Source organism: Phaeodactylum tricornutum, chromosome 8, assembly GCF_000150955.2.
Source record: "Phaeodactylum tricornutum CCAP 1055/1 chromosome 8, whole genome shotgun sequence".
NCBI lineage: Eukaryota > Bacillariophyta > Bacillariophyceae > Surirellales > Neidiaceae > Phaeodactylum > Phaeodactylum tricornutum.
Genome location: NC_011676.1, coordinates 837,627 through 861,508, shown reverse-complemented (window position 1 = coordinate 861,508; position 23,882 = coordinate 837,627). Strand labels below are relative to the sequence as shown.

Genomic DNA, 23,882 nt, shown 5'->3' with positions numbered 1-23,882 from the left:
GGTGGGCATACCGTACGTCTCCACAATGGCTTCACGGAGATGCTCAAAGCCCCCAACAATTCCGTCCAGGTCGGCAGCGGCCTTTCTTTGCCACGATTCTATCGATGCGAGTTGAGCTTTAAGCAGTCGAACATTCTCTTTGGCTTCAATAGGTAGCGTCTCTGCTTCATCAATTAGCTCCGCCAAAGCTTCGACTGTAAACGTAATCTTCTTCCCGGCTCGGCGGCGCTTGTCTCCAATGACAATACTTGCACGGTCGCACCAAGATTCGATCCTTTTCAGTAAATCCCTCAATTCAATTGCTTCTTCCAGATCCAAAGCCACCTCAGACACAGCAGCATCCACCGCATTCTCAAGTTCCGATACCTCTAGACGAGATTTCGTAGCGATTCTCCCCCGATCCTGGCAATAGTCCATGAGATATCGGTACTTGTGGTACCAGCTTTCTGCTTGTGCCAGAATCTTGAATATTTTTACAGAGGCTGATCCAATGTTCGCATGAATAGCATCACATTCGTGCGTGATATGCCGTAACTTTTCCAGCGAAAGGCAACTCCTTCCACCGCTACGACGATTGTCCCCGTCCAAAAACTCCTCATATTCTTCATACCAAGAATCGGCGGCGTCGACGATACCTACCAACTCTTTCTCTCCATCTAAAATCCAAGCATCACAGTCCTCGGGAGCCAATACCAGCCTTTCTCGTAGACTAGTCGCCTTTTCGATGTGCTCGCGCAAGTCTTCCAATTTGCCCTTTTTGGAGGAGTTCTCCTCATCGGCTGCTTTCGAATCTGGTAGCCATTTCCGAGCCTTTGCTGTCCATCCCCGAGCGTCAAGCTCGACTTGCAGCAGCTTTACGTAGTCCACTTCCACTGGGATACGACTCCCTTCGCACGCCAGTTCATGGAGTACGCCGTGGCCGCTTTCTAGTGCCTTGCGTACCCGCGCCATCCATTCCAGCATACCGGCTCGACCATGGGACGTTTGAGGAGCAGGAACAATATCGTGTACTAAGAGCAACCAATCCTCGGCAGACTTTACACGCGACGCAAGTTTTTCTTGGTATTCGGACAAATCGAGAGGCATGGCGTTGCCGCGTTCAATCAACGCCTTGATTTCTGACAAGGATATTCGGGATCGTATCGCAATCATGGCACGATCTACCCAGGCTTCAGCGTTACGATGAAAAACCAAGACATCCGTAAACTCGGGACAGGACAGCCTGCCTCGGTGTATATCACGGACTATGCTCGCGATACACTTGATGCTTTCCCGATTCCCCCGGGCACTGAGCACCCTCCACTGCAGTATTCGATCCCGTAGTTCGTAAGCATTGCGTAATCTGCGCTCCAGTTGCCGTAGGCCTCTAGAGCAGAATCCGTGTGATTTGGCTTGGCAAGCCAGCGTCTCAAGTGCTGCCACGTCGTTCCGGTTTTCGTCGACTACCTCTTCAGCAAATATGGCGTCGAGCCGTGTTTGCCACTCCGCCACAACGGCCAGTTGCCGTTCCAGTTCAGCAAACTCTCGCAAAGGAATCTTGGCCTCTCCTCGAACAGTGGCCAGCCGAGTGCGGAGTGTTTCCACATCCACCCCCTTTTCGTTCCACGCATCCGCTAGTTTGGCGTGATCTTCCCGCGCAGTGTGCGTCAAATTTAACAAAGCCCACATTGCTTTCGAAATTTCTTCGACCATGTGGGATGCTTCCGCGCCCTTAAAGACGTCTTCAGGGAGTGGTAATTGGTAAGCGTGGCTACAAAAAGATAGTAGATCGGCCAAGGTGACGACACAGGTGGACGGCAGTTCGGTGGTAGTAATCTGGTTCTCCATGGAGTGTGCACACGCCAAGACGGCTTTCCACACACTCTTGGCGTATTCGGTGTCGGACAAGACCGAATCCCCGAAACGGGTTTGGTGGGACTCGTCTATGCTGGCCAAGCCGTTGGCCCTACAGCCAGTGTGCCTCGTCTCGTCGCGACGACTACGGTAATCTCCCACAATGACCATGCCGAGCGCAAACTCGCGTCGCCAGGACTCGGAACTTTCCTTTTGGGGTTGTCGGAAGCGCTCCTGATACTGTTTCCGTTGCCGCGCCCGTAGTCCGACCATTGCTTGGCCATCGACGACGTCCACGAGTGCTTTCCAACAAGCCTGTCCGAACTGGTGCGACTGATTTTCCCAAAACTCCAAGCGGCTTTGGTCCGCTTCGTGCGAGACGACGCCACGATACTTTGTGGGCGGCGGTGACGGACCCGCCATCACGACGGGGGGAAGCACGTCCACCTCTCTTGGCCGTTTAAAACGTGATTTACGCGACTTGTTCGCTCCTGCCGTCGGCAAGGCATCGTGCCAACGCAACATTTCGTGCGTCCAGTCGGAAAAGGCGGCACCGTCCAGCAAAGTCTCCGCCCCAAGTCCCGGCAATCCAATCGTCGTCAAGGGTTCACAGTAGCCCACAAAGTGGTGGGACGCAATTGTTTCGTTGTCCGAAAGGGCTCGGTGTAGCAAACGACCCCCACGACGGGGGACACCGTGGTACCGTTGTGCCTCATAACCCATATGGAGCGCAGAGTTCGTACTGCCCGTAACGGAATCGTGTTCGAGGACTGTGTTGTGTAAGGCAGGAGCAAAGACGACTGTGAGAGTTGACTACAACACACCGATGGAAGTAACCTAAACCTCCCAGAGAAAGTTGTCTACAAAGGAAAAGCATTGGCAAGGCCCGCAGTCTACGTGCTTCGGTTCGGGTTCCTTCCGTCTGACGAGTAACGAGTTCTACGGGCCCAGCTGTAGCAAGGAAGCTTCCTCCAGGCTCGAACGTGGATTCTAGATCGTGCGATTCTTCGTCGATAAACCGTAAGAGATCCTTGTGTTCCATCCACGAGCAAAAGGTTGGCAAGCAGAAGGATTTCGTCGACTCGCAACAACTCGTACGGTCGGGAATCCTCGCCGACGTTCGGAGCGGAAGGTTCTAGGCAAACGCAACTCACCTTGGTCTTCTACCGTATCCCGTTGGACTTGCTGTTCGGTACGATAAGGAATGTCCCGACTCATAGGTATCGGATCAGGTCGATCCAGTAGGGTCAGATCATCATCGTCGCGGAGCTTGTGCTGAAACGCGGTACCGATTCGCGGGTGACGACGGGGATAGAGGACGGAAGAGGCCTCGGAACTGTCGGGCGACGCCGTTGGCACGTCCACATTCCGGCTAGATCGTCGACCAATGGGCGTTTTGGGTCCCAATTGGACCAAGGATGGACGACCCATTGCTCCAAGGTTCCCAAGGACGGGAAGGTAGTTGTAGATTGGACGGGTGTTGCAGTCCTTGCTAGTTGAGGGTGGGACTTTTTTTTGTGTATGTGTGCGTGTAAAATGCGTGTATATTTGCTAGGGGGGACTTTTTGGGTATGTACTTTTAGTTCGCCTGTAGTACCGTGCTTGGGGGGAGAAGAGTCCGGACTTGGCCCGAGTTTGTGTGTGTGCAGGTAGGTGTGCAAAGAAACCATAGAGAGTCCCTAGTGCAGCCGGTACTGAAACACTATGTGTGTGTGTCCGTGGGTTCGTTGGGTGTGTTCTATATTGGAACATCTGCAGTCTAAATTTGGGATTCCCGATTCTATCATGTCCTTTCTTTCCCGGAGTCTGTCCGCGGACAGTGACGTCGAACAGAAGGATGTTGCTCTAGACCCGGAGTGACGATGGCTGTCTGGACGGCGACCCTCCCCGGGATGGATGCAAATTACGTGGACAGGCGTTGACGGGAGATTGAAGTCACTGTCAATCACCGGGTGATGACAGGGAGGTTAGGCGACTCTTGCCGGTAGAGATTGGGAACGCTGTCGAGCGTGTTACGGTTAGTACTTGCTAATCACGTTACTATTGGCTAGTAGCTAGCGGTTTCTACATACGATTAAGACCTACCGTGTAAGGTACTGGAACGGATACCCAATCATGCGCACCACAAATTCCAATTTCACCCAAGTCGGTATACTTTCCAATTAACTTGCATTGCTGTAAGCACCCATCAATCTTCACATTCCACTCATCACAGTCTACAGTCTATTCCCGCCTTTGTGTACTTGTGTGTGTGTTGGTGTGTGTGAGTGAGTGTGTTTTTGTGTGCATACAAGAGACCCGCCGAGCAATCATAGTCGCCATGCCCCGAGGAAAGAACTACGTCAATCAAGGCCGAGGCGTGGCCTTGCAAGCCGACAAGAACAAATCCCCCTCGATGCAGCAGTGCTTTTACGGATCCGGTTGCAACCGAAAGGATTGCATCTACCGTCACGAAGGAGTCGCGAACGGTAGTACTGGACCAACGCAACCTAGCAACGAGCCTTGCATGGCGTTCCTGGCCGGTATCTGTACGTTTTCTGGACAAGGCTGTCGCAAACGTCACCCCAACCCGACCGAGACGACCAAGCTCGTCGCCAAGTTCTCACAGATGCGCTGTCGGCACGGGAATCACTGCAAAACCAAGGGATGTCTTTACGTACACCTTAGCGCCGACCAACCGAATCCGGTAGAACCCTCGCATCTGTCCTTTCCTCCCCTTTCCAACCATCCCACGCCCTCGCCTCTCGCGATTCCCGGATCGGCTTGGCGGCAGGCAGCGCCTACACTCGCTTCCACCACCGATAGTAGAATCCCATCCAACGGTGCTACGTCGACACCGAGAAGATCCCTTCCCCACGCCACTACCACGGCTGCAGCTGCAGCGACACCCACCTCACCACGAACTACGAACGCTTCCAAGACAACTACGATCTCGACAGCCACCACAACTACTGCTAATCCTCCTCCCGTCAAACCCGTCGCAGCCTGGACTGCGGGACACCGTCCGAATTTGGCTGGAATCAACGGCAACACGAACGGAAGCAACGGCATTCACCCCACAACCCGACTAACGGCTCCCGCCAATAGCGCCACCAAGGCCGCCGTAACACCTGCGCCTGTCAACGGCAACCGTAACGGTGTCACCCAACACACTTCCACCAGAACTACCACCACTGCTGCTGCCCACAACAATGGTGTCCGCGCCAATTCCAGCAACACCTCACCCACTGGCAGTGCATCGACGATGCTCAACATTCACGCCAAGGAATTCGTTCCCTTTTCTCAGTAGAGATGCCCCCCTGCCCACCAACCAACAAACACGCACCGTGACAACCAGCCACGCCAAGCCTTTAACTTGCTTCGCCAAGCCTATGTTGCTCGAATGGAACACCAAGAGAGTCACGCTAAAAACAGAAAAAGAGTCTCGCGATTCATACAAGCACGTCGTTCTTATAAGCTAAACATAAATTAGCAGGTTACACTATACGATTAGAACCATTCCAAGGCTTTCGACATATTCAGCAATGGGCTGGTGCAACCGTAGGCAGAGTATAGGATTCAATCAATTTGGAGTGTGTTTATGTAGCATTGACGCACTCGAGTATCGGTTCCCCACCAAGCAGGTCTACCGAATTTAAAAGATTCCAAACGCCGTCGTGACAGCGAATACCAAAAAGAGTGTGCCGCTAATGATACCCAAGGCGCGTTCGGAAATGTATTTGGCCAGTACGGCTCCTCCCGAAACCGCCACCCCGGTGGCGGCCGCGTGCGCGGCAATCGCTCCTCCCGCCACGCTGACGGGATTCTGTGCGGCACTGAGGGCAATGGTCGACAGGAAACTACGATCCCCGAATTCGGCAGCAAAGACGAGCGCAAAGATACTGGCAATGGTGCCGAGCGCCGTCTTGTCGGCGAGACTTGACGAGGTCTTGTCCACTTCTTCCTTAGCTTCTTCGAGTTCCTCGTTCATGGCGGATTCCTCCGTGTTGGCGAAGGCTTCCATGAGTGTTTTGATACCAAAAAATGCAAAGGCAATGACGGCGGCAATATCGTCCAAGGGGATACCGTCGGCCAAACCGGCCGGGACTTTGTGAAATATCTGTCCAATGAGTACGGAAATAACCGTCATGGTAGCGAGGGCGCCCATGGAACCCACGAACGAAATGAAGCGCGATGTTTGCGCGGCCAAGAGACCGGCAACGAAGAATGTTTTGTCACCAATTTCACTCAAGAAGACGAGAGAAAATGCCTGATAAAAGCCGGTGCTCACGAGGCTGGAATACCAAGCGTTGGTTTGTCCGGCGAGGGATGCGGCCGAGTTGGCGAGGTTGGAGGCGTGCGCGGGCGCTGCGAGTGCGGTAGCGGTCGACACGACAACAGCGGTAGCGAGTGCGACTGTTTTACCATGGTCCTGCAATGATTGGAGAATCCCCCGTATCGGTAACCAATCGCGGTGATTGTCACGATTGCGGTGGCCACGGGTTGCCGTCGAGTGTTCGTCGCTATGGCTGCCTTCGTGTTGCCAACCGACTCCGAGTTGCGTAGGACGGGATTGGGTAGACGATTGCTTGCAACCTGTATTTGATCCTCGAGTATGTAAGGTCGGAGCACTCGGCTGTAGATTCAATTTGGAAAGTCCGGTTCCAATTCTACTACTTCTACTGCTGCCACTACTGATGATACTGCGGGGATTGTAAGAGAGCATGGTGTCGGCATGTTGGCAGGAAAGTGTGGTGAGTGCATAGTATGGGAATCGAAAGGAATACAACGAATATCAGCATGCGAATGCTATGTGTTGGTATTTCAGTGAGTCGTGGTACGATTGTGTCTGCAGTTGGTACGTTGTGTGTCGGTAGAGCACCGAGCGTGTCGCATAAATGGATGGCTGACTTGGATGACTGACTGTGAGTCTATAGAAAGAGAAGACGACGAGCGACGAAACGCAGTGGATTTAGTCCTCCAAGCCGACACTCGTCTTCGATAGATCGATGCATTTTCTTCACGAGTGCTTTGTTCCGTTCGAGGCAGTACAACACGGGATGCACGATACCAGCTGTAGGTGATGATGATGGACTCCCCTGACGTACCTCAAGGCCAATGTAGTTGGTGTCCAAGCCGCCGTCGCCAAGAGGAACAAGACAGTACGAGCGTGCGGCACCATGGTGTTTAGGAGGAGATGAAGATGCACACGAAAAGCAGACGTACGTAGAGTAATAAGGGGGTTAGAATTGGTAGGTAGGAAGGTAGGTGTTCGTGTAACACCGGGATATCCAGAACACGACCAAGAGAGTCTGTTGTGATTCTCGTCGCGATTGGAGGAGGATGGCAGGGAATGTACGTAGTAGTGTAAGCCGAAAGTGTCTAGCCTGCTTTGCCGTCGTCGGATCTCTCCCACAACGGGGGAATCGAAGGGTCTAGTCGACTGGGTCGATTTCTCCAATGATACTTTTTGTCGTTTTATCATTTCGACGACTAGTTTCTATCATTCGACGATGGCGTCTATTATTCGACGATGGCGTCCAAAGTCCGTTCATCAGGCATTTGGAGAATGCAGTCTTTTGAGTTGTACTAGCACTACACAAAACATGCTAGACAATCAGGCATTCTAACTTGGATCCAAAAGCCTCTCTATAGTTTTAATAAAAGTAAAACACTTTATAATATTGGAAATACACAATTTGTATTTGCTCGTTCTCTACGAAATACCACTATTGTCCAACTACAATTGTTGCTAAACCGAGGTCTTTTACACTCCGTTGTAAAGAGACAAAGGAAAGTTTAAGTCGCTATTGATCACAGCAACTTAGGAGCTTCCTCATTGATAAGGTAAATTGAAAGGAAACAGACGAGCAGTCAAAGTTTGCTAATTACCGACAGGAAGGTGTACAGACGTCCCGTCTAACTTCCGACTAAGAAACCCGAGGTTCAAGAGAACAAGCCGTTCCCTTACTGTCCCCTCGGACTGGTCTCGTACGTCGAGTCTTCGCGTTTTCCTTGGTGATGTTTCGTGACCCGAAAGGTGTGAAACGGGACAGCATGGACTGTGCGAAGGAGGATACCCCGCGATCGGTACGGCCGTTCCCAAAGAGGAGTCGCCTGACCGACCGACCGACTGTCACCGGTAACGGTCGAAATACAGACAGACTGACTCATTGTTTTCGAGTGCGTCCCCGAAAAATACCTTTCCGGGACTCCACAAGAGTCGTTGGATTCGGGACTGACGTGAGACGTGGCTCTCTCCGATGTATATATATATGTGGGTATGCGTATGGGCAACGTCATTCCTGTTTCGACTGCCACTCCCAAGCCTGGTTGATCTGCGCAACCCCGATCCAAAAGGTAAATATATTCGGGCGAATCTAATGTAGTCATTGAAGCGGAAGAGAGTGAGTACCTGGCCTCGGCCTCCGTACGCACTACAACCGCGGCGTGGATCGTCGTCGACATCCTCCAACCTCGAGAAGTCTCGTTGGTTGGCCAAAAGTCGTGATAGTAAATTGACGGGTGAACCTTTTTGTACAAATTGACTCGTACAGTAGTAGTACTAGCTAGTAGGACGGAAAACGGGTCTTTCGAGTGCCCATCATTTTTGCTTCCGTCGGCGCTTGCATTAGTCGTCGTCGTCGCCAACAAACAGAGTGAGAACACTTGCTCGGAATCGAAGCAATATAAGACTCTCTATACCCTACCTATACCGCACGCAACACAACGCAAACTACCAGATATCCTACACGCATCCTTCCAATCGTCGAACCGGTCTTATTCTTCCTCTCGAACGACTGTAACGTACCCCAACGCCACACTCCTTCCTTTCGTTGGTGTTCTTTTAACGTATCTCACAGTCCGAAACATACAACACTACTAACGTTACTCATTTTCGGTCCACTCTCGTCATGAAGTTCTCCACTGCCACTCTCGCGCTTTGCGTCGCCACGGCTTCCGCCTTTGTGTAAGTCGAATCGAACGGACTTTCCAGTCCTCTCGGCACACCCAAGATACCCTTTGTTTTAGGGTCTCTCACCCAGCCTTTTTCTTGTTTTTGTTTGCAGTCCCGTCGCCTTGCGACCCCAATCCAATGGCGTGACGACCTATTCACGAACAGGCCACGCGCTCCCAGTGTCTCGAATGTCCACGACCGTGGAAGATACAACGACGACCGAAGAAGCTTCCTTTGCGGTACGTCACCATTGGTGGAAAGAGACGAGTCTCCGTGCCACATCACGGCTGCCCCCATGGGAAGGAATCCTCGAGACTACCAGTCTCCACCTTTTGGCGTTTACCTCGTTTCTCACTCGCACCCCTCTCCTTTTCTCGGTAGCCCATGCGACCCCCCGTCGACTTGCCGTGGCACAAAATTACGAAACAACTCCAGGACGCCTTTGGCTACACGGACACCGAAATCGAAGCCTACAATTCCCTCGACGGCGACAAAGAAGCCCTGCTCAAACTGTACAAGGCCATGATGCTGGCGCGGGGCTTCGAAAATGCCTGCAATCAGCAGTACATGCAGGGCAAGATCCGCGGATTTATGCATCTCGACAACGGTCAAGAATCCATTCCGGGTTTGGTCGATTACGCCGTCAAGACGCAGGACAAGAAATTCTCCTACTACCGCGAACACACGCATGCACTAGCCTCCGGATGCGACCCGGGGGCCATCATGGCCGAGCTAATGATGAAGGATACCGGATCGTGCCGGGGAGCCGGCGGCTCCATGCACATTTTTGACAAGGAAAAGTACTTTCAGGGTGGCTGGGCCTTGGTCTCCGAGCAGTTGCCTTACGCAGCCGGCGCCGCCAAGAGTATCTTGCTCGATCGGGCACTCGGTCTAAGCGACGACGAAAAAATTGTCAAGGGAAACGTCGCGCCGCCGGCGGATGACGATCGAATCAGTGTCGTCTTTATTGGGGAAGGTGGGGCCCAGAACGGACGCATGGCGGAACTGCTCAACGCCGCCAGCAAGGACAACCTGCCCCTGCTCATCATTGTTATCGACAATGGTCGTGCCATTAACACATTCACGCCCGATATCGCCAGGAACTCCAACGTTTACCAACAAGGCTTGCACTACGGCGTCCCCGGTTTGTTAGTCGATGGTCTGAACGCAGTCGACGTGGCCAAGGGCGGCAAGGCCGTGGTGGATTACATTCGGGCGGGCAAAGGACCGGCCATTCTGCAGGTTCACACTTACCGCTTCAACGGCCACTCGCCTGCCGATCCCGAACACGAACGGGGTCGCAAGGAAGAAAAGGCGTGGGCGCGCAACGCACAGGATCCCATCAAAGCCTTTGAAGACGCTTACACGGCCAACGGCGTCTTTACCGAGGACGACCTCAAGGCCGCCAAGAAGGAAATCTTGGCACAAGTCAAGGCCAGTGTTGAATTCGCCGACAAGTCGCCAATGCCACCAGTGGAACTTGCCAAGGAACTGGAATACCCCGACAAGCCCAGTACGGATTACAATGTTCGCAGTGGACCGGCATGGGCGGATGAAGTTAACCAGCGTACCATTTCGAGCTCGCAAATGGAAACAATCCAAGCCCATATTGCTGCTCTGCAACAAAAGGCCAAGGATGGTGAGATTTCCATTGGTGACGCCATTAATCTGGCCATTCATGAAGAAATGCTTCGTGATCCCACCACAACTATTCACGCGGAAGATTTGCAGGCTGGCTCGTCGTACGACATTCCCAAATTGACCCAGCAAACCTACGGGCAAATTCGTGCCGCGGATGAGATTATTGATGAAGGACACTTTATTGGCAAGGCTTTGGGCGAAGCACTCAACGGTTATCGTCCAATTGTCGAACTCATGAATACCAACTTTGGTATCTACGGCATGGCTGAACTCTCGTCGGCAGGTAACACTTTCGCCACTACTGGTGGGCAATTCGACATGCCCATGACGATCATCGGTGCTGGTGGTACTGCCCCCGATCAAGCTTTGGGTGCCGAGCACAGTCAACCGTTTCATGCGTACGTTATGGGTATTCCCGGCCTAAAAATTGGCACCGCCGCATCACCCGATGCCGCCTATGGTCTGACTAAATCCATGATTCGCGACAACGGTCCGTGCTTTTTGTTTGCTCCCGTGAAAATGATGAAGGAATCCAAAGGAAAGGTTGATATTGGCAAATGCATGCCTCTGAACAAGGCAGCATTACTGCACGAGGCCTCCGAGGCGACCGTCAAGGCAGGCAAGGCCGTGACTGTTTTGACGTACCTGCATGGCGTGAAGGAAGCAACCGCGTCAATCGACGCGATCCGGGAAGAAGGCTTCGATATTGATTTGATTGAATTGCGATCTCTCAAGCCGCTGGACATGGAAACGATTACAACGAGTCTTGCGCGTACCAATAAGATGGCCATTTTGGACGAATCAACCAAGTCTGGTGGAGTCGGTGCAACCATTTCGGCTCAAGTAAGCGAGGAATTGTTTGATTTGCTAGATGCCCCCGTAAAGCGACTCTGCATGGACGATGCCCCCGTACCGTACGCGAGTAGTATGGAAAAGGCTGTCGTAAAGCGTGGCTCCGATTTGATTGAAGGTGTCTTTAATTTGTGCACCAAAAAATTCTGAATAAAAAGTGGTAGACCTTGACTTCTGTCTCTTTTGCCATGTTCTCTATCATGAACCTCAGAACTACTATATAAACTTTCGCTATCTATTTACACTGTTGACTGCCTTGTAGTTCGCTCACAGTCAAACCTTTTTCTACATTTTTCGACATGGTCGGAAATAGTTGTAAATATCACACCGTGACTATCACTGCCATTTCGAATGTTGCCTAAAATTTGTAAGCACAGCTGCCACAAAACGATGAGCACATGTTGGAAGTCTCTGCGCCTCGATTTTATCTTCATTGTCAAGGCTTAACAGTGCGGGAGGTTAAGGGACTTTCGACTCTGACACCATGAATTCGGATTCAGTATGATCCTATACTACATGTCTAATGGAATGCGTTGGTTTCGATCGCGGGCGCATTTGGATGCTATGTCTGCTATGGAGCGAATATGACCGGAACTAAGGGAAAATTTCAACGAACAAACAGAAGCTAGAGCTTCGATAACGAAGAACTTCGGCGAGCCACTCCGAAGAACGTCTCAATACGATGGACGGTCCGAAAATCAACTAATTTGCGCTTCTTATTCCGCGAGATTCGGGCTGTAACTGACTGTAAGACACAATAAGATTGCTAGAAAGCACGGAAACGTATCGTGGTGGAGAAAACACTACCGTATGATTCTAGTCGACACGCTGGAGAACCCCGACACGAAACGATGAACCAAAGAGAGAACCGCGATAAGGAAACATTCGTTTACGAGCAGCCGACATTGACACGCGACACAAGAGAAAAACGCCAAGAAGGTTGCTGCAGTGGATGTCGACAAACATTCTTCGGTCTTAGGGAATTTGGTTCGGACAGCTCAAACCCGCAACAGCTCGATTTACATGCTACGTTTGCTCCAAGGGGCGTTCTCATTTTCATTTGGAAAGCTATCGTCGCCATCTTTGTAATAGCGACCTTCGTGTACACCCTTGTCGACTCGCAGTATAGAGGATTCTACTTTGCTTATGTGACCAACTGGTCGCTTCTTGTTTCCTGCGTATATGTTATCTTAAGTCTATTCAACTCATGCTGTGTATCTCACCGTCAGCATCCGGGTGAACGACAAAGAATTGGAACCATTACTGCATTGACGTGGATTTCTTATGTTATTGCTTCACACGCCGAGCCCTTGGTAACGATCTTCTTCTGGTCGGCCGAGTACACACGTGAGCTCGAGGTAAACTTTGATTCGCTGGCTCCACACGGTCTAGTGGCAGTTCTGATACTGGTAGACGGGATTTTAATCAATCGTATACCCGTCCGTTGGATCCATTATTGGTATTTGATCGTTCCCTACGATTTGATTTATCTGCTCTGGACAGTATTGCACTTTGTTTTTGATGTTGGCAATCCAAACCAGAGTGATCAAGATCCGAGTTCCAACGACGACGCTATTTACCAAGTTTTGCAGTGGGAAGACGACTGGGAAATGGCTTTGGTATTGACCGTTCTTGTGTTTGTCATTGGTCCTATCTTCTTTTTTCTGCAACGGCGTTTAACTATGTACAGATTTCTCTGCGGAGACAACCGCTTACGATTACGCTACATACAAAACAATGATAATGTGGAACCCGATAACACAGGAGATTCTGATGTGTAAATTCATCTTTGACGAAGGGCTGGGTAGATTGTGAGGCCTCTTGGATTAAAAGAGGTTCAGCTGGATACACAATTCATCTCCTTTATGTAAATAGGGATGTACATTGACGATAATGTTCATATGGCACCACAGTTTTTGAGGATTTTTGTTTCGAAGTATACCGACGAAATTGCGAATCAAAGTACGATTCGTAAAACAGGTAAAAGGCTTCCACTCATAGTTGGCGACGACTCTAGTGGAAGTATTTTTCGAAATATCACGACAGCCTTTATATATAAAAGGACAAGGATTGGGACGTCGTTTGTGAATATATCCTCACAGGCTCTTAGGCCATCAATTAACCGAAAATCAATTGCGACTCCGAATAGTGTACACCATGGTGGCAACCCGCCAAGTTACCCCAGACGTTTTAAGCCTTCGAGCTCTTCGCGCTACCAAGAAATGATGCGAGGTACTTCCAACGGCTCCTTCTCCGTCCCCTTAACACCGCTTTTTCGCTGGCTCGTCCTGGATGCACACTCGACTCACACGTCAGCTTCCGGATACTTCTTTGTCGGCTATCGCGGCAGAAGAGTTAGAGAACACCTCGTTCCATCGATCACTTCTCTGTTAGCGAAACAATATGAAGAAGAAGTGCGAAGAAAACGAGGAGACTAGCTTTTGGGGCGGTTACTATGGGAAGAGTAGCCATAGGAACAACCGAAAGGATAATTCGTTAGAAAGCGGTACACGTCGTGACCGTACATCCTGCTGTGTCAGGTTTAAAGCCGAAATCCATCCTTGTCAAGACTGGTTTCTCGTTGCAGACTCAGGATCTAGTCGAAAACTCGACATTCCTGAATCGTTTGCTCCCGAAGGGAAACGCGTTATCTTGTGGAAGACCCTGGCAACTGGATTGACAATTGGAACCTTGCTTTATACATGGACCGAGACTGGCAACCCCGATTTCTATCTAGCATATGTGACTAGCTGGTCTCTGCTAGCCTCATCTCTCTACATGACATTGAGCTTCTTCAACACGATTCTCGCCAGCCGCACTCCTCAACCCCCGGAACGTGCTACTGGCCGAATCAAAGCGACTTGGATTTTTTACGTCCTCGCCACTCACGGTGAAATGATCGTGACAGTCTTGTACTGGTGGGCCGAGTATACACCGGATATTCCCATTCGGTTTGCCAATTTGGCCCCGCATGGCGGTGTTTTGATGCTCATCTTTTTCGATGGCGTCTGGGTGAATCGCATCCCCATTCGATGGATGCACTGGTGGGGACTGGTACTGCCCTTTGACTGTTCATACTTGTTGTGGACAATCATCCACGCATTCTTGGATATTGGCAACCCAAACAAAACGAGCAGCAGCGCCGAGATGAACGATGACGCAATCTATCGTGCATTGGAATGGCAGACCGATTGGCAGGAGGCTTTGATTATGTCAATTCTCGTTGTTTTTGTGGTTGGACCAGTTCTTTTTTTCGCACAGTGGATGTTGACTTTGTATTTGCTACCTTGTTGTTGCGTTCGCGACCAGTTGCGATACTTGGACAGTCCGCAGCAGGACAACAAGGCCAACATTTCCGACGTGGAGGAGGGATCTATCTTTGCCAAATGGGGTTAAAGCAAAGCAAAACTTGGTAAAATGCTGTTCGTCGACGGGCAAATGACGCCCGTATTCTATGGCTCCAAAGAGAGCGGCCGGCTCATTTTGAGTAGTATGTTTTCTGTATGTACTATGATGTACCCGCTTCCAAATTTTCGTAGATGGATTATTTTTTTACATTTAAAATAGTAGTAACCTCGGTATAATACAACGTGAGGTTCGTGTAGAGAGGATATTGATAGGGCATTGATTGTACCTGTGAAAGACACATTAATGCGTTCCATTTCGCGGAATTTTGACAGATTGTCCAAGAAAGCTTGGACACACATCACCTGATGTTGGAACCATGCCAAGACTATGTGTGATTTCCAGCTCGTCCCAATATTCCTGCGCTCTTTGTTGCATTGTGCGTCTATTAGATAAAGCTGCTTATCCTTGCTCTGCTGCCGTACTAGCAACATTTTTCCTATATGTGTTACTTTCAACGATGGAAATGTTTTCATTCAGTTGTCCGGATGTGTGAAAAGAAAATCCTTGCTTATCTCTCGACAGCTCAGTCCTCTTTCGAGGCTGGTTGTAAGGTTACAACCTTCCAGAGTCCGAACGTATAGCAGAGCCGCACGCAGAGCATATCGCGCAGCATCTGAACCGCGACCACAATGAGCGAAAACGCACTGGTATGCAGTTTGCTGCCTTCTACCTCGTGCCAGGGTACAGCCACTTCTTGCATGGGCAATTGGAGTCGATGCGCGACAAAGACGAGTTCCGTATCAAAGGCCCAGCGTTGTAAATGCAAGGTCTCAAACAGAACGGCAGCGGCATCGTCTCGAAAGATCTTGAAGCCACACTGAGTATCCCGAATTTCGTGAGCTCCAACAAGCCATTCAACGAGGATGTGAAAGCCTTTCATCAAGGTTGTACGCACGAAACTGCGTTGGACCGTTTGCTCCAAGTGTGCGCGACTCCCAAACACGATGGGCGCTTGTGTTCCTTGCAACGAAGCAGTGACGGCTTCTAAACCCGGTCTAAACGACGTCGCGCCGTCAGCATCAACCATGAGACGAAACAATCCCTTCGCCCGGAGCATGCCGGCCTGGACGGCCGCCCCTTTGCCAGAGTTGCGAGCTAGACTGAGACACTTCCAAGTCATGGGTGTTTGTTGTTTCGGAATATTCCTTACAAACGATTCGTAGACTTGGCATGTTTGATCAGTCGAACCGTCGTTGACAACAATCCATTCGATTGTTCGCGAATCGACGGTGGCGAGCGAATTGTAGTGACGAACCGCCTGCCTCAGAGATTCCAACGCCGGGCAGGATTTCAAGGATAGATAGTCGAAGGCTTCTTGCAGCATAATCGTGATTCTCTCTTCTTCATTATAGGCAGGTATAATGATAGAAATCAATGGTGGGTTCGTTGCAGAAACTCGTTCCGCATTTTGTAGAACGTCTAGGGTGTCCTTGCCTCGGGCACCCCGTCGAAACACCTCCACAGCGGGGTAAAATATGTAAAACACACTTCCGACAAGTGCTGCCGCCGAGAGGATACTCAACACGAGCATTCCGTGTGTCGCAAGAGGATCGCTTACCGATGCAGACATTTGGGTGTTGTGGATTGCATTATTTTCGGCAGGAGTGCCGTTACGCACATCCACACACAGATTTTATCAGCCAACAAATCACTGTCCGCAACGGCGCCCTGATTGTCATGGTCAGGGCAAGGCACTATTTTCGACGCAGTTCTCACGGCCGTCCGGGTCTTGCAGTTACTAAAGCGTCCGTATCGGATGTCTCATGAGACTGACTTTCTTACGCGGGAACCACACGAGTGTCTGTACTGCATCCGAAAACCTCTTTCTTTCTACGTTGATAGAGTAGTACGCGCGCCAAATGGCGGAGAGCCGGTTTTCGAACCAAAAGCCTTTCCTTGACACTGACCGCGTGAAATCCAACTTGTACAGTTCCTGTTATGTCGTTCGCGGCAGGTTTCGTTCGATCCACATCAACGATTTTCGTTGGTAACTGTTTCCAAAGTCGAGGAGTTCGGGTTCTGCATCTGTTTCGCTACGTTGTGTCCCGCAATTCCTACGAAGAACGTACTTCACACTGACTGATTATGAATAGAAAGAGCGTGCCCTGTACGTAGTAGATTACGCTTTTCGCCAAGCAGCAGACGACGACGAAAAGAAGTTCTTGTACGATCCTGATCCTGCAATGCGAACCCCGAATCGGCGAAAATACCCGCTAGGGGGTTTGACCTCTTGGATCTTCACTGTTGCAGCCATACTTTCCAATCCACCCCGTTCTGCTTCTCATAAAAGCCGTCCCACCATTTCTAGAACATACTTCTGCATCCTAACCATCGTCGCCATGGTGGTGACTACTTCCGTCCGTGCTCGTCCCCCACGCGAAAAGATGGTGTCACGACTTCCCGTTACGGGCGTCGAAGTCGTTCGCGATACTATTCGATATTCTGGGGTATCCACTCCGATTTCCGAACGGGAAGGCTTGGGGATTCGAGGCTTGGTACCCGCTGCCTTTCTCCCACTCGAACTCGACGTCGAACGATGCATGTTGCAAATGCGGTCCAAAGAATCGCCACTGGAAAAGTACATTTATCTGCACAACATTCAGGATGTCTCGGAACGTCTCTTTTATGCTATTCTTTGCAAGTACACGTCCGAAGTCATGCCGTTGGTCTACACACCCACCGTCGGTGAAGCATGTCAGAACTTTTCGGCCATTTATCGGGGTACGCTTCGCGGCATGTACTTTTCGCTAGAAGATTCGGGCAAGATTCGTACACTCCTCGACAATTGGTTTACCTCCAAGATTACTACAATTGTTGTCACGGATGGTGAACGGATTCTAGGATTGGGTGATCTCGGTGTCAACGGTATGGGTATTCCCATTGGGAAATTGGCCCTGTACACGGCCTGCGGTGGCATCGATCCGGCCAAGGTCTTGCCGGTACACATTGACGTGGGCACCAACAACGAGGAAAATCTGAACGATCCGTACTACCTCGGTCTTCGACGGCCTCGGGAGCGAGGGCAAGCCTACGATGATTTGATTGCCGAGTTCTTTGAAGCTGCTCAGAACAAATTCGGAGCCAATGTGATGATTCAATTCGAGGACTTTGGTAACTTGAACGCCTTCCGGCTACTAAGTGCGTGGCAAGACAAGGCCTGCACTTTCAATGACGATATTCAAGGAACGGCAGCCGTGGCTCTGGCCGGTTTGCTTGCTTCCAACCGACTCACTGGCAAAGACTTGATTGATCACATTTTTTTGTTTGCCGGCGCGGGGGAAGCCGGGACCGGTATTGCTGAACTATTGGCGCTCGCCATTGCCGAGAAGGGCCACTTACCAATTGAACAAGCTCGGAAGAAGATCTTTCTCGTCGATTCGAAGGGTTTGGTGACCAAATCGCGTTTGGATAGCCTACAGCACCACAAGGTCGATTTTGCGCACGATGTGGACGACTGCCCAAACTTGTTAGCAGCAATCGACATGCTCAAGCCTACCGGATTGATCGGTGTATCCGCCATTCCGAATTCGTTTACGAAAGAAATTTGCGAAAACATGGCTGCCCACAACAAAATTCCGGTCATTTTTGCGTTGAGCAATCCTACGTCCAAGGCGGAATGCACGGCGCAAGAAGCCTATGAATGGACCGATGGGCGTGCAATTTTTTGCAGCGGCAGTCCATTTGATCCGGTGACGTTGCAGGATGGGCGCCAACGTGTCCCGGGGCAGGGCAACAACGCATACATTTTCCCGGGCATTGGGCTTGGCGTATTGGCGGCCGGATCTACTCGCATTACAAATTACGATATGCTGTTGGCAGCGGAAACGTTGGCGGCGGAAGTAGGTCCCGAAGAGTTGGACGTCGGTTGCATGTATCCTCCACTGTCTCGGATCAGACAGGTTTCGAAAAACATTGCAATCGCCGTTGCCAATCAGGCGCACGAAACGGGAGTAGCAACCGAGCAGAGACCGGTGGATATGGGAAAGTACGTGGAATCACTCATGTACGATCCATTTGAGGAGGTTGACGTTCACTTGGGATCCAAGAAGTAGCTATCTTTTGTGGAGTTTGGGACAATGCTCTTCCCCTGGCAGGACATTCCAGTCATTTGTCCCGAGAGCGCTTGTTTCAGGTGGCAGGCAAAGGTCGATTGATTTATCTGAACTGCAAATGATGAAAAAAACATGTAGTTCAATGCACAATAATTTTTAAATTGGACTTTGCGTCTACCAATGCGGAAGATGCACAGATTCGCCCCGGTCTCGATGTCGGAAACAGGTTACAGTTTTAGCTTTTACGATAACCTTCCATATGATGGGTAAAACCCGGATTTTGACGAATTACGGATAAAATGGTCCTGGACTCGTGTGATGCAGCTTTTCACAGTCAGCGTAGGTAGGAGCGCTTTGGAATTTCTGTCGTCCCAGACCTTCCCCTCTTCATTCTAATCGGAAGACTGAATCAATTGGCCTGCTGTTCCAGTACAGGTACTTCTCGTTCCATTGACACCTACAGATATTTCAAGTCCTGTCCAAGCTTGTTCCTCTTGATGAAAAGTAGTGTTCTTAGTTATTACAAAAGAAAAGCAAACGTCCGATCGTCACACCTAGCCTCTCACAAACTGGTCCATTGCGTGTGCTTTTGCATGCTGGTGTCGCTGCGTTTGGGTACCACAGTGAGCCTCGTCGTGCGATCTCCTCCTCGCTGTTTGTACATGTCGTCAACGTCATCATCATCAGCACCAATCATGTCGCTGGCCGCTCCCAAAATTGCAATCCTTGGGGGAGGAGCAGCAGGGCTAGCGGCGGCACGTGTCGTACACCGCCAAAGTGGCGGAAAGGTTCGTCCCGTTGTATTGGAACAAGGAGATGCAATGGGTGGCGTATGGAATTACCGAGACGAGACGGCAGCTACCAAACCCATGTATCGTCACTTACGGACCAACTTGCCCAAAGAAATCATGGCGTTTCGGGAACTACCCTGGCCTAATTTGGAGCCCAATGCAAGTTTTGTAACACACCGTCAAGTACTGGACTACCTACATCATTACCGCGATCGTTTCAAGTTGGAACCATTCATTCGCTACCGCACACGTGTCACGCATCTACGGATCCTCTCCGATCGGGTTGGGGATACCGTGGAATATATTTCGCAAAGCCGGCTTTCGACTCGGGAAGAACCGTTGCCACGTGTCGAACTCACTACAGATACCGACGGAAAAGAGTGTAGCGAAGCGTTTGATGGAGTCTTTGTATGCAACGGACACTACGGAGTACCGGCGATTCCTGCTTTGGATGGATTGGAACAATACTTTCGGGGACAAACTCTACACGCCATGGCCTACGATAACCCCGACGCCTTTCGGGGACAAACGGTGCTTTGCGTTGGTGGACGAGCGAGTGGATCGGATATTGCTAGGGAACTGTCCGGAGTTTGTCGCCACGTTTTCTTGTCCGATTCAACGGCGCCCGACGACGCTCCCATCACCGAGTTTAACGTTACCTGGGTGCCGCCAACGGTTAGGGTACGGGAAGACGGTGCCGTTACGTTCGCTCGCACTGATTTCGTTGCGAAAAAGGTCGATACCATTATCTTTTGTACGGGGTACGACTACAATTTTCCTTTTATTAGCGAGTCCACGTCCAATCTGGATTTCGACGCTACAATTGGAACACGGCGAGTCAAACCCTTGTTTGAGCAACTGTGGCATGCCACGTACCCAAACCTGTGCTTCGTAGGATTGCCCCATTCGGTCATCCCCTTTCCGCTTTTTGAATTGCAAGCGGAAGCAGTCTGGTCCTCTTGGACCAATTCACCCAGCGTTTTACCGGATCAGAGTGCACGTCAACAACATGCGGAAGAAGCAGCCGTGTCTGGCGGAGAGGGTAAAGTTGACGATGGTCGGGTACCGCAGGATTCGCACTATTTAGGATCCGCACAATGGGATTACTGCCGACGTTTGGCAAGTTACGCCGACATATACGATAATCGTATGGAAGACTTCCTTGTCACCAACAAGGTACGTTGTCAACACGTGTGAAATGCAGATTAATCGGCTGTGAAACGGTGTCGGTCTTTCTTGTTGTGGTTTGTTGACGGACGTCGTATTTTTGGATCCACCCACGTCTGACCATCACTTTGGTACACTTTTGCTACTGTTACGACTATGTGCAGACAATTTACGACCACACTTGGGTGCAGCGTAAGAATGTCTTTCCCGCCGGCCCCGATACATACCGGGATTATTGCTATCAGCGTCTCGAAACGCAGCGATCGTTTCGACAGTACAGGAAATGTGAGGCACGTGAATTGATATCACACTAACAGATTCTCTTCTTCATTTTCTTTGCCTTGATCGCACACCTAGGATATTTGGGATCACTCAGGAAACGAACGCAAGAACAAATTCCCTGCCAGTATCGACCACTATCGAGAAACGGTATATGAACGACAGGATAAGGACCATGAGTGGAAAGTACATTTTTCTTTCGTGTCGGAATTCGGACAGGGAGATGCCATACTTCCATACTCGCAATAGAAAAGACTGTCCTCTTTCTATATTCGTGGAGATCACGAGGAGTACCTGTCTTATGCGTAGAATGCTCTACTGATCATCGCCGCGAGATAAGCTGAAAATAAAGAAACACATGGACATATTTTCTAATGCATCATTTTGGATGTCTAAATTTTTGCAGCATGAGCCACCAGTATGACAAATGAAAATGCTTTTCAAATTCTTTTCTACAAAGATGGATGGGGTTGATTAGCAAGTCGCTTGGCCAATCTCGTCTTGTCAACCGAGTTCATCGTGGAGCAGGAGAAAGACGAACAGCAAGGTGGAACCTAGAGAATAGGAATCAGCGATTTCTAGCGACCGTGCCCTACGTGACCGACACTGAAACGACTAAAATTCTCTTCCCGCTGCGGGAGTCAAAGACAATTTTGGCTTCATAGGCTAATTGGGTTGGATGTGCCAATCTTCACGCACTGAAGGCAGCTCTAAAAAATGAAGGTGAGCTTCCGTTTTGTGCTTCGCCAGACGTTCCCAACAAACTTTTGATCCATTTCCGTACCTAATATTATTTAAAAACGAATGTCGCGGAGAAGTCGATCAGACGCTATCGAAGGAAACTTCATAAATGAAATGACCCAGAGATCCGTTGAGTTTTGAAAATTGATTTAATTCTCGACCGGACATGATCGGCCTCAGCGTTGCGTGGAATATTTCATTCGCCACAATTTGATGGAGAGGATCTGCCTTTTTTCGGCGTAAGTTGACAAGAGTCGGCCACAAGAGTCGAGCATTGATCGCTGGTTTCATTCGTTCACAATTTGAAAGGTGTGCAGACAGCAATTTGTCGAGCTGGTGATAAGAACCAGTGCCCCTTTGTAAGAAAGAGCGAGTCAAGTGACGACATCGCGTGAATAGAAAAAAATATAACATGATGTCTGCTGAAGAGCCCCTGGATGGTAAGTCAAAGTCGTGGCTTCGTTCTCTTTCCATTGGGGCATTCATCTCATCCTGTGATACTTTCATCTACCTCTTCAGCCCAGAATAAACCCCAACTCTTTGACCATGGGAGGGGGGCAGATAACGGAGACTCCTCTCGGGATGGCACGGCTGATTCCTCGCTAAAGCGCAAGTTTGCTGAACGCGACCCTGAGTCACCTGGTCAAAACGACACCGGATTTAATTCATATGCTAAGAAAGAAAAGATGTATTACGGAGAAATGCATCAGGACTCACCTGCATCTTACCCGAAGCACGTACTTGTACCAGCTTCGGAACGGCCTTACGATGACAAGCAGCCGATTCCACTGTCGGCGGTTGATCGCCACCACCACCATCGCCATGTAGAGGAACTATACGCAACGGAGAAAAGACACCAAGGACCTCCAGTTCTTACTCCCGATAGCCAAGGACGAAACCGACCTGCTTCAGAGAGTTTCGGAGCACCTCCGATCTATCCCAAACGTCAGCAGTATGCTGGTGTTTATCGTGCACCATCGTATCAAGAGGTCGAATACAACCAACCGTACAGGAACCATGTCCCTCCATCGCACACTGAAGGAGGTAGTGACTATTCTCGTCCTCGCCGTTGGGCTTGCGATTTCTGCAACGTTGCCACTTTCCTGAGTTACGAAGAAGCCTGCGCGCACGAAGAAGCTTGTGCGCGTCGCCACAATGACATGCACTACTCTCGACAAACTCATTCTCAGAGCTCGACTGGGTACGAACAGCACGGTCCGCCGCCTCAGCATGGATCTGGCATGGGAGCTTTGTACCACGCGAGCCAGGAAGTTGTCACACCTCCGACACCCCATGGGCATCACCAGCCACGTTGGAGTTCGCCAGGACCACCACTTCCGGTCCTTCCACATGAGCAAGGTTATTACCGTCAAGGGTACTATGATCAGCGGGAAGACCAGGCCTACTATGGAGGCAATCACCCCGATCCCTACTACTATCAACAGAGACATCCTATGCAGACACAATATGGATATCCGCCACACCATCACCAGCCGCCACCCCCAATGCCCATGGCCCGCCAGAGACGGATGCTATTAGCTATGCCATCGGATGTAGATTCACTTTCGGACCGTCAGTGTTACGTACGTTCGGAAATGCTCGAAATCTTTGCCGCCTCTGAAAAGGACGTTGCTGCTCGTCACTCGAAGGGCGCCCAGAAACTTCAATCGGGTCAGGTTGGCATTCGATGTGTCCATTGCGCCCATTTGCGTCCACGAGACCGAGCTGAACGAGCTGTGTGCTATCCTTCGTCGATCAGTCGAATCTACCAGACTGTAGCTGATATGCAACGCTTCCACTTCGAGCAGTGCCAACAAATTCCTGAACATGTTCGACGGATTTACGCAAAACTTAAGACGACACGTCCTCGGGGTGTCGGGTCACCGCAGACATACTGGGTACAGTCGGCAAAATCGATGGGTTTGGCCGACACCGAAGGGGGTATTCGTTTCGAATCCGAGTTCGCTAAGGAACAGGCGTATCTTGGGGCTTCTGAGAAACGCCTTACATCTGACGTGTCTATTGGTACTCTTTAGAGAAGGATATGGGGCAAAAAGAGTAGTCCCATTGAAAGTGCCATGCTTTTTCATACACGAGTTTTCCCCCCCTTCAGGAATATTATTATTAGTACAAGTAAATTAAAATATTGCCATGATTTTAAGCTTTAGCTATCTTTTGCAA

The 23,882-nt window shown here is 50.4% G+C and overlaps 9 protein-coding genes across 9 annotated transcripts; 7 read left to right on the top strand and 2 right to left on the bottom strand.

Moving 5' to 3' along the window:
- Positions 1-4,153: 4,153 nt before the first annotated feature.
- Positions 4,154-5,122, top strand: PHATRDRAFT_35839 (predicted protein; the record flags this gene model as incomplete). Its single annotated transcript, XM_002180299.1, has 1 exon — positions 4,154-5,122. One exon carries the CDS (start codon positions 4,154-4,156, stop codon positions 5,120-5,122), a length of 969 nt encoding a protein of 322 aa, XP_002180335.1.
- A 345-nt stretch (positions 5,123-5,467) lies between these two features.
- Positions 5,468-6,094, bottom strand: PHATRDRAFT_12265 (predicted protein; the record flags this gene model as incomplete). The annotated part of the gene is made up of 1 exon (XM_002180096.1): positions 5,468-6,094. A coding segment is annotated over one exon (627 nt), but the record flags the coding sequence as incomplete, so codon positions are not given.
- A 2,369-nt stretch (positions 6,095-8,463) lies between these two features.
- Positions 8,464-11,505, top strand: PDH1 (precursor of dehydrogenase pyruvate dehydrogenase E1, alpha and beta subunits; the record flags this gene model as incomplete). Its single annotated transcript, XM_002180298.1, has 3 exons — positions 8,464-8,782; positions 8,883-9,009; positions 9,152-11,505. 3 exons carry the CDS (start codon positions 8,727-8,729, stop codon positions 11,411-11,413), a joined length of 2,445 nt encoding a protein of 814 aa, XP_002180334.1. The 3' UTR covers positions 11,414-11,505.
- Positions 11,506-12,114: 609 nt separating this feature from the next.
- On the top strand, positions 12,115-13,157 carry PHATRDRAFT_45982 (predicted protein; the record flags this gene model as incomplete). The annotated part of the gene is made up of 1 exon (XM_002180297.1): positions 12,115-13,157. The coding sequence occupies one exon, from the start codon at positions 12,115-12,117 to the stop codon at positions 13,042-13,044; it is 930 nt and encodes a 309-aa protein (XP_002180333.1). The 3' UTR covers positions 13,045-13,157.
- Positions 13,158-13,491: 334 nt separating this feature from the next.
- On the top strand, positions 13,492-14,659 carry PHATRDRAFT_45981 (predicted protein; the record flags this gene model as incomplete). The annotated part of the gene is made up of 1 exon (XM_002180296.1): positions 13,492-14,659. The coding sequence occupies exon 1, from the start codon at positions 13,667-13,669 to the stop codon at positions 14,657-14,659; it is 993 nt and encodes a 330-aa protein (XP_002180332.1). The 5' UTR covers positions 13,492-13,666.
- Positions 14,660-15,194: 535 nt separating this feature from the next.
- Positions 15,195-16,241, bottom strand: PHATRDRAFT_45980 (predicted protein; the record flags this gene model as incomplete). Its single annotated transcript, XM_002180095.1, has 1 exon — positions 15,195-16,241. One exon carries the CDS (start codon positions 16,239-16,241, stop codon positions 15,195-15,197), a length of 1,047 nt encoding a protein of 348 aa, XP_002180131.1.
- An 814-nt stretch (positions 16,242-17,055) lies between these two features.
- On the top strand, positions 17,056-18,723 carry PHATRDRAFT_51970 (predicted protein; the record flags this gene model as incomplete). The annotated part of the gene is made up of 1 exon (XM_002180295.1): positions 17,056-18,723. The coding sequence occupies one exon, from the start codon at positions 17,056-17,058 to the stop codon at positions 18,721-18,723; it is 1,668 nt and encodes a 555-aa protein (XP_002180331.1).
- A 695-nt stretch (positions 18,724-19,418) lies between these two features.
- Positions 19,419-20,995, top strand: PHATRDRAFT_35832 (predicted protein; the record flags this gene model as incomplete). The annotated part of the gene is made up of 2 exons (XM_002180294.1): positions 19,419-20,690; positions 20,846-20,995. The coding sequence occupies 2 exons, from the start codon at positions 19,419-19,421 to the stop codon at positions 20,993-20,995; spliced, it is 1,422 nt and encodes a 473-aa protein (XP_002180330.1).
- An 844-nt stretch (positions 20,996-21,839) lies between these two features.
- On the top strand, positions 21,840-23,860 carry PHATRDRAFT_45978 (predicted protein). Its single transcript, XM_002180293.1, has 2 exons — positions 21,840-22,141; positions 22,221-23,860. Exons 1-2 carry the CDS (start codon positions 22,114-22,116, stop codon positions 23,735-23,737), a joined length of 1,545 nt encoding a protein of 514 aa, XP_002180329.1. The 5' UTR covers positions 21,840-22,113; the 3' UTR covers positions 23,738-23,860.
- Positions 23,861-23,882: the final 22 nt, after the last annotated feature.

Bases quoted from the DNA above. Each gene is read 5' to 3' on its own strand.
- PHATRDRAFT_45978 (XM_002180293.1), top strand. From the start codon at position 22,114: ATGATGTCTGCTGAAGAGCCCCTGGATG. The intron at 22,142-22,220 runs GTAAGTCAAAGT...CTACCTCTTCAG, and splicing joins TGCTGAAGAGCCCCTGGATG to CCCAGAATAAACCCCAACTC.